General features: G+C 39.4%; 1 protein-coding gene across 1 annotated transcript; it reads right to left on the reverse strand.

The window, feature by feature from the left end:
- Nucleotides 1-321: 321 nt before the first annotated feature.
- Nucleotides 322-5607, reverse strand: LOC143582766 (putative LRR receptor-like serine/threonine-protein kinase At1g67720). Its single transcript, XM_077065253.1, has 15 exons — nucleotides 5229-5607; nucleotides 3956-4487; nucleotides 3328-3833; nucleotides 3106-3238; nucleotides 2956-3027; nucleotides 2788-2856; nucleotides 2639-2710; nucleotides 2409-2477; nucleotides 2142-2296; nucleotides 1836-2065; nucleotides 1632-1758; nucleotides 1482-1550; nucleotides 1220-1406; nucleotides 1007-1142; nucleotides 322-924 (listed from the first exon to the last, which is right to left on the reverse strand). Exons 1-15 carry the CDS (start codon nucleotides 5332-5334, stop codon nucleotides 610-612), a joined length of 2778 nt encoding a protein of 925 aa, XP_076921368.1. The 5' UTR covers nucleotides 5335-5607; the 3' UTR covers nucleotides 322-609.
- Between the last annotated feature and the right edge of the window lie 9763 nt (nucleotides 5608-15370).

The raw sequence follows: 15370 nt of genomic DNA on the forward strand, positions 1-15370 counted from the left end.
GGCTGAAATGATGATAGTGTAGTTTGGTGGCATACCAAAAATATTGATGCCTAAATATCCAAATGGAACTATCCTGGTCACTTAAATAAATCCAAACGGTTAATAATAGCGCCAAAAAAAATGATATAGGTATAGTTTACTTTTGTACACATAAAATCCAACGGATAAGTTGTACATATTCATCAACCAACACATCTATAATAACTATTTGGATACTACCAATTTAACTTATCCACATTCAATAATTATGAATATAGAGCCACATAGTAAAATTAAAGAAAAATATAGTAGAGAAAACGTTTTAAATATGTTTTAAACATGACATGTTATCAGGAGGGAGGTACATTCACTAAAATGACACAAAGTAGATGAATATCTGATTTGTAGAACTCGTTTTTATGTTCAAATTAATGCTACTCTGAATATAAGAAATGTCCCAACTCAAATAACATAAGTAAAATTACATGGGATTGTTTTTGTTTTTTGGTCCAATCCCGTCCAAAACCGAAATTGAATATAAGTAAACCGGACCGACCAGTTTATAACCGGAAAAAAGAAAAACCATATTCTAACAAGAACCTTAATACATACAAAACAATCATCTATATACTAGCGAGCCGAGGGGAGCGCGATAGACTCATGAAACGACACATAAGGATCGACACCAACTCCCACACCCATGTTTAACGAAGAATTAAATGAGTTTCGTGATATTTCTTCAGAACAACCTCCACCCCTTTCAATCAAGATTGCATCTTGTATTTCTTTTATAACTTCAGACATCGACGGCCTCGTGTTTGAGTGAGGCTGCACACACATTAAAGCTTTCTCTGCTACCTTCCACATTGACTGAATATCATACTCGTCCCCTAAAGCCGGATCAATGATACCTTGAATGTCCCCACTCTCTATATGCAATTTCGCCTGCAAAAGAAAAAACACTTAAACTTCGACGGCTTGACAAAAACGCATGTGGCCCGACCCTTCCCGGCTTAACCAGACTTACCCATTGAACAATGTTGCGACAATTTATACCAAAGCTCTCATTTGAAATTGCTTCTTTACCAGATATCAGTTCAAGAAGAATGACTCCAAAACTATAGATATCACTTTTTTCTGTCAAATGATTTGATATATAGTATCTGCAAATCACGAAGCATGATAGAATTAGCTTGACATTAATTGTTAATATGAGAAAAAGATGGCAATAATGACTTACTCGGGATCAAGATAGCCGACAGTGCCTCGAACAATGCTCGATACGTGTGAAGTCCCATCAACCGCAAGTTTTGAGAGACCAAAATCCGAAACTTTGGCTTTCATGTTGTTATCAAGAAGAATGTTGCTTGTTTTCAAGTCTCGGTGAATAATAGAAGGGACACAACCGGTATGAAGGTACTCGATTCCTAAAACAAATCACAATCCCGTAACAATATTTAATATTTTAAAGTCTATTTTTGCAAGAAAATGGTTACACAAACCTTTGGCGGACTCTTCAGCGATCTCGAGCCGTTTGATCCATTTGAGTCTATGTTCTTTTGCTAAAGGTCCTATTTTGAATACAACCTTTGTTAATTAAAAGATATAAATAATAATTCAAATTTATAAAAATAATAATATCAAAAGGTTACCATAAAGATGTTCTTTGAGAGTTCCATTGTGCATGAACTCGTAAACAAGAATATCCTTTCCTTCTTCTTGACAAAATCCATAAAATTTTACCAAGTTTCGATGATGTATTCTTGACAGAAGACTCACCTGCATTAAACCATTTATATAAGCATTCGTATTCTGAAAATATGAACAAAATTTGTTAAGAAGAAAATTTAATTTACCTCATTTGCAAATTCCTTTTTTCCCTGTTGGATGTTGGTATTTCCTAATATTTTGACGGCGATTTCCTTTCCGTCAGTTAATTTACCATAATATACAGTACCAAAGCCTCCAGAACCAACTTTTTTCTGGAAATTATCGGTTGCGGTTCTAAGTTCAGATAGTGTAAAACATTGGGCACCTTCTGAAGTTGCATTACTCATAGAAGAAATATGGAAGTTGCGTTCAGGCTCTATCAAAATAAAATCAAGAATATTAAAAAATGTATATCAAATAGCAAAATGATTAATAAAAAATTAAAAATATACCTTTCTTGGGATATTTTTTTCTTTGGCGTATGATCAGGCACGAGGTTATAGATCCTATTAATAAAGCAACAACTCCAACTGCTAATCCAAAGATAATGTATTTTTTGAGCCTCCCGCCACCAGTTTTCTTATGAAGATTATTGTTTCCCGTGTAGCTGGTAAAACCAAAATTAACAAGAATTTGAGCTTGTGCATTTGTGTTTAATAACAAATGAGTAATATTAGTTAATTCACTAAATATTTCAAGAAATGAAAAATAATACCGACTTTAAGACCATGTTCTTGTTCAGAAGACCTGATGGCACGGATCCGGATAACAAGTTATTCTGCACATACCTGCATAAATTAGGTTTGTCAAGAGACCTGTGTATTGAGTTTGACTTTCTAAAGTCAATTGTTGACTCGATTTTTTAGACATAAGAAAACTTGGGTTATGTTTGACTTTATAAAGTCAAATGCTGACTTTAGTTTTCTATATAAAGGTATTGAGTACTTACAACTTGTGTAAATTAGGTAAGTCTGCTAACGAGGAGGGTAGACCACCGGTCAACTGATTGTTTTCAAGATGTCTGCATAAGAAAAGATTATAATTAGCCGATATAAATCACAGATTTTAGGAAAGCAAAGGTAAAGTTATCTGCTTTACATGATCTTTAAGTTTGGGCATCCACTAAAATCCGGGATTGAACCAGTAAACGCATTCCCATCGATCCACCTACAAGAATTCAAGTGATATATCATCCTATTTTGTTATGACGCAAAATATAAAAATGAACAATCATACAATAATAATAAAATGCATAGTTAAACTTACAGCTCTTCTAAGCTGCTCAACTTGGCCAACTCAGAAGGAATGTTTCCACTTATGTTCTTATTTGACAATTTGCTGCATAAAATGTTAGGTTTCATTAAAATGCTTTTGCTAAAACAATTAAACGGGAAAAGGGTATTTTAGACATTTTACACTGAGATAATTTTGGGCTGCGGGTCTGAATTACACTGCAACCAGGACCAAGGAGCTGGCAAGCACGGATCGCCACCTTCTTGAGCCCAGTCTAACGACTTGTAACCGGATACTAAGCTAGCAGCCACAGCCCCTAAACCAAAAAGACAAAAACACCCCCAAGATCATTACTTTTTCATAATTACACCCAAAACACGTAAGGGTAAACCAGTTCACACTTACCATCAAAAGACCCGTCACTTATTTTAACATATTTACTGATCTCAATTGCATTAACAAGAGGACCCTCAGTAGAATCATCTGTTTGTGCGAATCTAAAAGATAAAACAAAAGGAAATGATATGTTATAAAATCCAGGCTCATACACGCGGTAACTTCCCTGCGCATTTTCTTGTATGTTTACAATAGCTTTACTAATATCCGGTGCTCCAGGAAGTAAAAGCCGAAATTTTCGGTCTTGTGTCGGGCTTAAATTTTCAATTTCTGCAAAATAAGTGTAGGCCCAACCGAAGCCCGGGAACCCATCCAAATTCAAACGATAAGTTAACGTTCCGTTTCGGCCGACAACAGCTGTCTGCATAACTTTCTGAGGTGGCAATTCGTCTTTCCCAATATCAATCGGTGAACTAGTTGAAACTTTTTCAGTCCCGGCTGCCACATCAACAAGATAATTTGCTTTTTTCACCAAATCAGATTGCCATAATCTATCAAACGGATCATCTGGGTATCTGAAATGAAAAAAGAAACAATCTTTATAAGCCCATATCAAGTATAAAGTCAAAATATTATTTGGTTGACTTTCAAAGGTCAAACTGAGTCAAAAAATTACAAAACTTGATTCTTAATATACCTGACTGGATCTTCATTATCAGCCCCAAAATTGATACGGGCCGAAACACTAAGAAAGAACTGGTCCTCAAACGGTGTAAGATAAACCGAACCGTTAAATTGTCTAAGCTCGAGTGTGGAAATGAACGGGAGCCCGGTTGTTGAATTTGATAAACACACGCTGACCGTTGGATCAGAAGCTAAAAAAATGAGTTCTTGAGACTCAATAGTGTTAGCATCTGAAATGACAATAGTTGCCCAATGAGTGGGGCCCATGGAAATATCGAATTTCGGGTATACATTGTTGTTATCAAAATTGCCATATAAGAATGTGGCCCGTATGAGGTATCGGGTCCTAGCTTTCACATTAAGTGAGTAACAATATTTGCGGTCATCTGCAGGGAAATATCTAAGTGTTTGATATTGTTCTCGCGTCTCGTTTTCAATGGATATTTTACTTGTTGTCCCATATATCATTTGATCATCTGGAGTCCATTCAAGCCCGAGTCTGTCTGTGTGATTCTTTTCGCCACCACAATCTAAACTTATAAAACCTGCATAAAACAGTCCAGTTTACTAACTACTAAGATTAACAAAAATATGTGCATTGTGGGCCCCATCTTACTTTAACTCTTTAAACACAACTAAAAAAATCGGATTCGCGCAAACAAGTGGTGAATGGAACCTATGCTATTAACCATTCAAGATAAAGTCTTGGGCTTGATCAAGAAAATGGAAATGACCCACTAAATGAAAATGTTAAATGATTCAAAGGAACTTCACCTAACCTTTAGTGAGGTTGAATATATGCTATACACTACTATTTTGACTTTTAGTTTGTTGAAGCTCATCATCCATGTACAACAGCTTTTTTTTTTACATTTTTATATTTTTACAGTTTATATTTTTATTTTACATTTTGGTATGATCTCAATGAATTAATTTAGGGTATGTAAATAAAGATATTCAAGATTCATATGGTATGATCAAGACAAAACTTTAGTAGTTTGCATCAGATAGTGAATGAATATTCATAGGTGAAATGTTGACAGCAACAAATAAATCTACCATAAAGAAAAGGTTCTGAAAAGTATTCATCATAAAAAGGAATATAAACTTTAAAAATTAAAACCCTTAAAAACATGAAAAATTATATCTTTTTAATAACAAACCAAGAAACACATAGGAACCCATTGAACATTCATCTGGTAAACAAACTTATTAAAAAATAACATAAATGTCTCATATAGATGATAACATGAATAAGCATAATCAATAGAGAGTTAAGAGTGAACCTGGAATCTGGGCTTTGGTAAACTCCATGAAACTGTAAAGAATAATAATAATAACATAGAAGAATAAATGATGAAACCCCATTTGGGTTATGTTCAATCTTTGCATTAGAAGCTAATATGTAAAGGAATGAATCTCATAAACCCTAAAAACATTAGGAATATATTTAGCTAAAACTCATGTTTCAGGGATAATAATAATAATAATAACAATAATAATAATAATAATTTAAATAAGGTGGATGAAATGAGTATAAACATGGAGTATGTGCAGGCTGAGGAAAAAGCCCATCAAAACAAGAAACATGTGGGGCCTACCAACACTTGGTGGGTGTTTGGACTCACTTCACTTTAATTATTTATTATTATTATCATCATTCTCTGTCACTTTCGGCCTTTACATTATTATTGTTTTTGGAAGTGAGATTTATATGTGTGGAACACAAATTCCATTTAACTTTTTGAATAAACCACATGTTTATGTTACGTAACATACTAATTGAAGTTACGTCTTTAACGTGAGTTACGAGGCGGTGTCACCGACAAACTTGTGGATCGTTTCGGCTCATTTACACAAACCCTACTTACTTAGTTGCTCGGCTCATCTAGATAAGATTTTATCTATTGCTATTAGAGCATTTGTAAAGAGTATAGATCCACGGACGCCAACATGGAAAGAGGAAATGCTGACGTGAAACAGAGAAAAGACTAGTAGTATATAGTTTATGTGAGGAAGAACATAGACTAATTATTTTTGTGTTTATTAAGATATAAGGTATGATGAGAGACTTAAAATTCATTTGGCATCCCGCGTCCGGCTTCTAACAATTTTTGTTTTATTAAACACTTTTTACATGTATAATATTTTTTAATTTCAATTATATATTTTTATATTAAATTATTAATATCAAATATAACCATTTAACATTTATTATTTGATATATCAAATTATTATTACTAACATTCTTTAAACCAACGAGTCAACGACTTAATGATAACTACATGGGCCTACAACTAAAACTCGTATAGTCGGTAAAAGTAAAACCAAAGAGATCACTACAAAGGCCAAATATGGTAGGTAAACCTTCAAATTGATATTTTGCTTTTAGTCTTTTTACATTATAAAACACTTAAGATAATTAAAATCCTCTTTTTCAGCAACCAACCAACTTTAGAAAAGATTTAAATCTTTTTTCTTCAAGAAAAGTATATACAAAAGTAATTAGATGGAATACTTTCAACTTTATTAAATTAAGCTTGATGAAAGAATAAAACCAAAATACCAACTTATTCACTTTGCTAACAAACTACGTGTAACTTTGTTCAATGTATGGAATGATAAGACAATTATCTGCCTAAGAAATTTGGCATATTGTCATTTAACGATAGAAGATCGCTGCATGACATATGCGACTATGTTATCAAAACAATTATAAACACAATGCTAAAAAACATAATTAACATCATGATGTTTAACGACATTTGACCAATAAATACCAAATGCTAAAATGAGATCATAAATAACATGTCTTTCAACACACTAATTAATACATTAAAAAATAATAATAAATAAATAAACTAAACATGAATTCACTTAAAATGGTACAACCGGTTGTAACGGGTAGAATTATTTACCTTGTAATTTCATAGAAATACAACTTCAACTCGAAAATAACCTAAAAGTACATGTCTTTATAATAAGAAGTAATCCAAAAGTTAATCTGCAATTAAAAATAATAATACAAAAGCACTCGATCTTCGTACAAAGTTTTTTTTTTAAATTAACGTTGCAATATGTTTATGCCATCAGAGTGTTAAGTTTTAATCACTAGGTTAAACTAATTTTTAAAAAAATATGGGCCACAAAATAGCAAAAATTTCTTAGGCTTTTAGAAGGAAAAAGAAAACTACCGGTCGATGTTCTAGTAAACCGTCCAAAAATACCGATCTTAAAATACCTATCTGTTGTGTAAAATTTGGTATTCCGGTTCAACCAGCCAGTACGAACCGGCTTTAAAACATTGCTTAACTCATGTGTAGCACAAGTTTACAACAGAAAACCTTCAATAGGTTGTGATCACAAAATTTTACTTAGATAAAAATAAAATTAAGTAATCTAATACTCTCACTACAAGATTATTTTTTTACTATTAAATAAATTGAACTTGCATTTTTTTTTCTCTTTTTGTTGTGATCTTGATAGTTAATTCACTTTCAACTTTCAAGTGCAATTATAATTCATTTGTATCAGCCCAATTAAGTTAAATACACATGTTCAGCCCACTCATATATAAATAATTTGAAGCCCATTATCATTATTTGTATTTTCATCAATTTTGTTTCCTAATTCAATATCAAAAGATTTGATATCACACTAAAGTTGCATGAGGTTTGATCACCAGTCATACTAATTCTTTGTCTTAATTTAGCTTAATTTACTGTTTTTAATTACTATTTGGGTATTTTTTTTTATGAGAATAATGATATAATATAATGTATTTATGGTGCCATAAGATGAGTTTAAAAATCACCAATCATATATCTGAAAATTGTGTTCCCGTTACGACCTCTGTCCTCATATGCATAAAACATCTAACATTAGGTAGATGATAAATGAGAACTAATATCATTCAATATATAACATATGATATAGTTCAACTCTATGTTAAGTTGATTAGTTAATGTTTTGGTATTAATAATTAGTGCTTGTGTTCAGGCAGGGAAGGGGGGGGGGGGGGGGACGGTTAAGCCAAACAAACAATTTCTCATTAATTATGAGGAAATGTTAATTTGTTGCTTATCAAGTCCATGTAATTTACTCTTTTTCGACATAAGTGTGTATTTATGTGATTTTTACCTAATTTTATTAGCACATAGATTTGCCCACTCTTTAAATGGATGTGAGGAACCATAAAAAGTTAAAAACTTAGTTAGGCAAGAATCAACACTAGTATACCCATTTACCAACAAAGTTGTAAATAAATAAAGTAAAAGGCCCATTTTAATATTAGGAGACGAGCTACATTTGAAAAACGGAAGATGGAACAAAAAAGGCCCTTTAACCAATTTTGTTCAAGTGGAAAACATAATGCCGATACAGTTTAGTCTAATCAGTTTCAATGGTGAGAATTATAAATCGGCCCTGAATATATGGTTTTTATTGTTTCCAAGCTGGTTCCTGCTTAACCATTTCCAAACCAGTTCAATTCCTCGAATCGGTTAACTGTATTATGTGTACACCTCTAGTGTATATATATAAAAGACATTTTCTGTTCAACTATAGATACTAGTAGTTGTTCAAGACGGTTAATATATTTTTAAAAACGTAGATAAAGTGGGGTTCTTGTTGCCTTTTTTTTAATTGACAAACTCACACACTCTATGGAGTCTCTGATGCTACTCTAAAATATAGGCATTGCTTCGGCTATTTAATTTGTCTAGGAGAGAAGGAAAAAAAATGATTGATCTTCAATCGCGATTATACTAATCCTAAAGTTGAAAAATTAAGAATTGTCCTTGAAGAATTAAACCGACTCCAACAAACACCGTAGCCTGAAGTTAGGAGTGGCATCAAGGCCGTGCGATTATAGAAGATAATTGCAAAAGTGTGTTATATAATAGCTTTTGTTTATTTATTTGAATAATAGTATGAATTTTTCCCATACATAATATATTTTTAATCGTTTTTTTCAGTCCCTCGTTTTTATGCACTTTGGGCAGTGAAGGACTAGAGAAATATTTAGGAGTTTCCAAAAAAAAAAGATCCTGGGCCTGGGGTATTATAACATTTACTTAGGGATCCAAACAAATAAATTAGAGAACAAAAAAAGTTGCAGTAGTTTCACGTTTTGCCAAAAAAAAAAGTTAAGTATCCCGAGATACCTTTGCTTCTAGTTTTGCGCCTAGGCCCCAGGCGAGAACTATGCTCCTTTAATGTTCTTAGCACATTTGATAACTATGCTTTTAATGTAGTTTGAGTTGGTATGTCGTAGGTTTCCAACTAAAAAAATCATGAACCAAAGACCATGGTCGGGTGTTCAATTACCAATGTAGTTTCAGCAATTAGTATAGAGCCAAACAAAAAACATTCTGGAAGTTTGGAGATAAAGTTCATGAAGTCTAGACCCAAGGTAAAGCTTTTCTTTTACAGTCCCGAGTCCGACACACATTGTTCCTCCAAATATGCATGGTACCTTTTTACTAGAACCATGTAAAAGATGAAGGTTATTCATGTAATTTCAAAATATTATCCACTAAACTAACCGCAATATATCCAACATCACAGTCACTGGTTCTGTTCTGACTGCAAACATATAAATACAAAGTACTAGGAGAAACAACTTTTACTGGCAACCATGTCACAAACAAGTACATGTTCATTGTGTTTGATATGATTTGATTTGAGTTTTTAATGTAGTTTCCAAAGTCCATGAGTACAAATAGTCTTGTCATATTTCTGGCAACATGTCAGTTGTCAACCAAGAACATTGTACGTGATTGAAGAAACACTAACCGGACCCCGGGCAGATTACCAGTAACCTGGGGGTTAGATAGATGTTTCCCACGAGGGGTTAGACCCTTGGAAGATGGTTCTTCTGATAACCTGCAAAACAGACACCGTGAGCTCGTCACTGAGAAGGGGGGGTTCCTCCTTGTGACCACCCTCCGGCGTGAGAATCAGACTATAAAAGTATATAAAAGTATATAAAAGGGGGGGTTCTCTTTAAATATAAAAGTATATTAAGAGATTGCTAGAGCAGATATCAGGTATAATATGATGATAATGTGATAAGATATGATAAGATGAGATGGTCATACCATTTGTGGTATTTATAGCCGAAGGTAGGTTTCCAAGGAGGTATGGCCGGTTGCAACAGTGTTCCTGTTCCACCAACAGTAGCCTACGCACGTGCCCTGCTGGTAGTTGGTGGGTAGGTAGCGGCTGATAGCGACCAGACCTGCTGTATACTATTCCTTTTCCACCAACTGCCGGCTACGCACGTGGTATGACAAGAGTTGGTGAGTAGGCAGCGGCTAATAGTGACATACAGTGTAGGAGCATGCTGCTCGCCATACTGTTGTCCATAAGCTGTCGTATCTTTAGTCAGATCTTTTTCCCATACCTCGTCAGGTACAGTACAGAAGATCTTCCCGTATCATACGGACTGGCTTATTTGGGCGGGAGTATTCCCCCTCCCGCCCTTGTGCGGGATTGTTCCCGGCTTCGCTCATTCCTTCAGGTGACACTGAGTGATTGAGAGCTAAGTGCCTTGTGCGTGTAGCCTTGCTGCGCGGGTGGCCTTCCCTGATGGCTTGTATCCGCAGCTGCGGGAACAGGCAGAGTCCTTCACCATTGGGAGGCATTTCCTGCGGGAACAGCTTGCGTACTGCGCGTAAGGACGTCACGTCTCTGAGCATGGTTGGTCCTGCGGATCCAGTTGGTTTCTGCGCAGACGTCCCTGTTTAAGGTGAGTCTTGCGGGTCCAACTGGGCTCTGCTGGGACCTACCTCTTCAAGTCCCCCCAGTCCAATGTTCTTCTCATGCGTGTTTAATAAAGTGAGGTGAACTTTTGGACTTAAGCAAAGGGTTTTGAAAAGGGTTTTTTAAGGTTTTCCATGGGGATTCCTCCCGCGGAAGTCCTTGTCACTTGCAGAAATTCCCGAGTTTCCTGCTTGGTCTTTGGGTATGATGCGGGTAGGTCTGTAACCTCCTCGCAAGTCAGGAGCGTTGAGTCCCACTTGTGTGGACTCTCCATGAGGTTTTGGTAGTTTTGAACATAGTGATCAATTATGTTAAAACCACCAATTCCATCCTGGAGCTTCAAACAACGTAGTTCTCGACGTTCCCGCTATGCGGGGATGTTATTTCCGTTTCCGCAAGCATTGCCCAGAAGATCCTTCTTGGTTTCAATTCCCAGCGGAGCGCTAGGTATGTGAAGGGTTTTGCCTTAACACTGTACCAGCGCTCGTCTTACGGTTACTTTACTTCCAAGGTATTCCTGGCGTCAATTCCCTGCGGGTGCTAGGTATGTGAAGGGTTTTGCCTTTACACTGTACCCGCATCCGTCTTATAGTTACTTGGTTGCCGAGGAATATTTGGCTTCAATTCCCTGCGGGTGCTAGGTATGTGAAGGGTTTTGCCTTAACACTGTACCCGCATCCGTCTTACGGTTACTTGTTTGCCAAGGTTTTACTTGGCTTCAATTCCCTGCGGGTGCTAGGTGCGTGAAGGGTTTTGCCTTTACACTGTACCCGCATCCGTCTTACGGTTACTTGTTTGCCAAGGTAAGGGGTATTTTCCCGCTTACTTTTTAATATTTTTAAATTTTGAATTTTGAAATTCGAAAGGTTGGTGGAAAGATAGGAACAGTCCAAACCTCTGAAACGTCGTGCGACGGTTTCTTCTGACTGTGTCAGGACGTGCAGGAAGTTATGGTGACGTGACATTATATGGTCATTCCAGACGCTTTTTCAGGCGCGTGGGCGTGATTTTTCGGGCGCGTGGCCGCGAATTTACTGGCAAACGTCCTTTCAACAGCTGTTTCCAGCTTGCTTTTTGCCACGTGTCATAGTTTCATTGCACCTTCGATTTCTCTCTCCTCCGCATTAAATTCACCGCATTAATTGCGATTACTATATAAGGGGGGAGAGGGTTCTTTGTAATCCACATCTTCACTTCTTCTCTTCATCTCTAAGGCGATTTCTGGTGAATACTCCCTTATTTAGTTGAGCATTCCTCCGAAATCGTTTCTTCTTCTTCTGCAATATGTCTTCCCATGATGCTGAAGCTGTAGCCGACGATAGGAGTACTGCTGGCGAGTGCCAGTGTGCTCTACCTGTCGATCAGTACCAGTATGTCGTCAGGAAATTCATGCTTGAGTCTCTTGAGCCTGAGTTTCCTGAACCCCACCAGACTGTGTACGATGCCCCAGTGGCAAGATCGGGGTATATGCTGCATTCTTTGTTTATGGGAACCTTAGGTTCCCATTGACAAAGTTTATATACCGTGTCTTGGAGAGGCACGGTGTGCACCTGACCGAGGTGCATCCGATGGCGATTGCCAAGATCCGGCACTTCGAGTGGGTGTGCCGGATTCTGGGTATTGAGCCCTATGTGGACCGCCTGATGACCTTCTATACTTGGAGGTGCATCCAGGGGTGGTACACCCTGACAACCCGTATTAAGGGTTTGAAGATCTGCGTGACCGAGCGCAGTCTCCGATCGTGGAAGCGGGAGTTCTTCTACATTTCTGCCCGCGCCATCCCCATTGCCATGAAGTTTAAGAAGGGACAAGCGCTTCCGAGCCTTCACGCTTCCAGCTACCAGGAGGCGGAATGGTTCGCGAAGATATCCCGGGTCCAATCTCCGGTTTACCGGTTTGCGGAGTCCGGGATGGTGATGCTGGGGATGAGCCGGGTATGGAAGGATGCGTCTCGGTTTCCCATCATTCTCGAATACGGTTTGAACTCTATTCCTTATGGTATGTCTTGTCTTTCTTGCTGATATGAGTTTGTCTTCTAACCGTTTCTTTTCTTTCAGAGGGGAACGATTTGGAGTCGCTCCTGTACCCGCGGGAAGCTGACGGTCCCGTGCGGGTGGGCACTCGTGCTCTAGACGAGAACGAGTTGCCTATCCTAGAGCAAACGGCGGATCGGTTTGTGGAGGTCTATCCGCTGGGCCACGAGATCCTGAGCCAACGGCGGCCAGGTAAGGCGATACTTTATCCTCAACCCCTCAATGCTATACCCGCTGCTGGAATTCCTGACATCCTGTCTTCTTCTGAGGAATCCGCAGATGGTCCTCCGTTGGTGCGGAAGAAGAAGGCTGCCGGCGGGAAAGGGAAGGAGAAGGTGGCCTCCACAGCTGATCCGGTGCTCCTATCTGACACTGAGTCAGATAGTGAAGAGGTGGCGGGGAACCCCGGTGGTGAGAAGACCACTGCTCCGGAGGCTACGACTGTTACCTCCGAAGAACCAACGACGACGACGGTGACCGGCATCAAGAGACCGGCTCCATCGGGCTCGTCCCCGCCCGTCCGTACGTTCAGGCTCAAGAAAACCCGTAAGTACAAACATCCTTGTTTTTGTAGATTTATCGTTCATAAATTTATTGTTAACACTTATCTTCTTGTGCAGGCGTGGATGTTGACGCATTCCAGGGTGGAGCGCAGAGGAGTACCTCTCCGCCGATGACGGTAGGCTCGGTCAGCCTACCTGAGGCGACGACCCAGGCGCCTGCGCCTGCTTCCGCTGGATCAGTTGCTCAGTCCCTTGAGCCGACTGTTCCAGCCGAGATGACGTCACCGCCGGTGGTAAGTGCGATTTTTACAGCATCTTTCACCGAGTCGGCGGTTACGATTGCTGCGGATTCTGCGGGCAGCGACTGCGGCGGCTGCCACCATGCCCCCGCCACCGGCACCGACGGCCGGCCCATCAGGTACGCATGGGAGTACTCGCCAATCTTTGCCACCTTCCCATCTGCCTGACCTTTTGGATGGGTTTCCTTTGGGTTCAGGTGATGGGTTCGGCGGCTATCGGCCTGTTATAGACCCTACAGGTGCGTAGGGTTCCTTTGGCCCTTTTTCACTTTTATTTTTTATCATCTTTTTCCTAACTGCTTTTTTGTTTTTTGCAGTGTCGGATTCCAATGAAGTGTATGTTCCGCGATGGAACATACGCCGAGGAACAACCCTTCGTACCCCTGTGGAGTGCGTGGAATGGGCTCGCCACGCTGCTCCCCATGGTGCGTTGGGGGAAGCCATGGCTAGCTACCAGGAGGGTAGGCTAACCAATGAGCTTCGGGTTCTCCAGGCCCGGATGCAGCCGCGCGTCGAGCTGCTTTGTCGTGAAAACGACAAGTTAAAAGCAGCTCGCGCCAAGGAAGTATCTCAAGCGCGGGCTCTTCGGGAGGAGAACCAAAAGTTGGCCGCAGCTGCTGCGGAGAAGGAGAAGGCCTTCAAGGCCCTCGAGGTTGAGGTTCAAGCGCGACTCGAGGCCCGCTCCAAGGCTGCCCAAGCTGTTAACGAACAGCTTCGGCTGGCTAAGGAGACTGCGAGGAACGCAACCGAGAGGGCCACCAAGGCTGAAGCCGTTGCTGAGCCTTTACGCGTGGAGAACGAGGAGCTCAAGGCCAAATTAGAGGCTCTCCAACGTGCTCATGATGCCTTGGCGATGGAAGATGCCAAGAAGCTCCAAGAGATCCTGGACCAGAGGGGCGTGCTTGACCACACCGAGCGGAAGCTTAAGGGCGTTGAAGAGGCTGCTGCAAAGGAAGTGCTACTTGCCAACCTCAACAAAAGCGAAGCCGAACGCGCCCGCACCCAAGCTCAAGCCGCCCTCCAAGAAGCTCTGGTTGCCAAGGAATGGCTTCTTCGAGAAGCGTTGCCTCAGGTATGTTTAGCTTTACGTCTTCACGCTTTCCTTTGTACATAGAAAAGGTTTTGACACTATTTTCTTTTGTAGGTTGTGCATCGGGTCTTCTCAGAGACATCCTATGATGATGCTATGAGCGCAACCCTCAACGCTTCTCACGAGGATGGGGAACGGGCCGGCTTCCTGCTTGGTCTAGGGTTCATTGAGAAAGGCTTCCCGCCTTCCAACTTCCCTTTGTACAATGTTGATACTGAAGCCATATATGACCAAGCAGTAAATCAATATGCCGCCTTCCAGCATCCAGTGGTGGAGAAGGTGAACCAAGTAGCTGCTGCTGATGATGGGTTAGCTATCCTTAAAGCTTTCCTCGAACCGCCCCGTTCTTCTGATGGAGCGGGTCCAAGTGGAAGCGGCCCTGAAGCTTGATCCTGAAGATCCCTTCCCATTGCTAGGATAGTCTTGTACAGATGTATTTATTTTCTTTTCGTAGGTGGGTAGTTACCCGGCCATTCTTGTAATAATTCGTTTGTGAAATATAAATCTTTTTGCGTATAAGATTGTTATTTCCTTCTTTGGGTTTCTTGCTTTATAAACTTATGACTTGCATACTTAGTTTAAATTAGCAATTTTCCAAGTGTTTAGAATAAGTTAACCTGTTGAACGTGGTTAATGGGTTAAAGTTTTACTTCCTCTTTCGTGATTGTGCGGGTAGAACCGTCACTTGCACTTAGTAGGATGGCTAAACTTTAACTTTCATCTGACCTGCGTGTAGGT

Source organism: Bidens hawaiensis, unplaced genomic scaffold (genome assembly GCF_021521415.1).
Source record: "Bidens hawaiensis isolate Kalapana, Puna unplaced genomic scaffold, B.hawaiensis_p1.1 tig00031945_1, whole genome shotgun sequence".
Lineage (NCBI taxonomy): Eukaryota > Viridiplantae > Streptophyta > Magnoliopsida > Asterales > Asteraceae > Bidens > Bidens hawaiensis.

What these genes read in the sequence shown, in the direction of transcription:
- LOC143582766 (XM_077065253.1), bottom strand. Translation starts at nt 5,334, where the DNA reads ATGCAAAGATTGAACATAACCCAAATGGGGTTTCATCATTTATTCTTC. An exon ending in TGCCCAAACTTAAAGATCAT is followed by an intron (nt 2,711 to 2,787) that starts GTAAAGCAGATA and finishes TTTCTTATGCAG; the next exon opens with ACATCTTGAAAACAATCAGT. An exon ending in GTCGCAACATTGTTCAATGG is followed by an intron (nt 925 to 1,006) that starts GTAAGTCTGGTT and finishes TTTCTTTTGCAG; the next exon opens with GCGAAATTGCATATAGAGAG.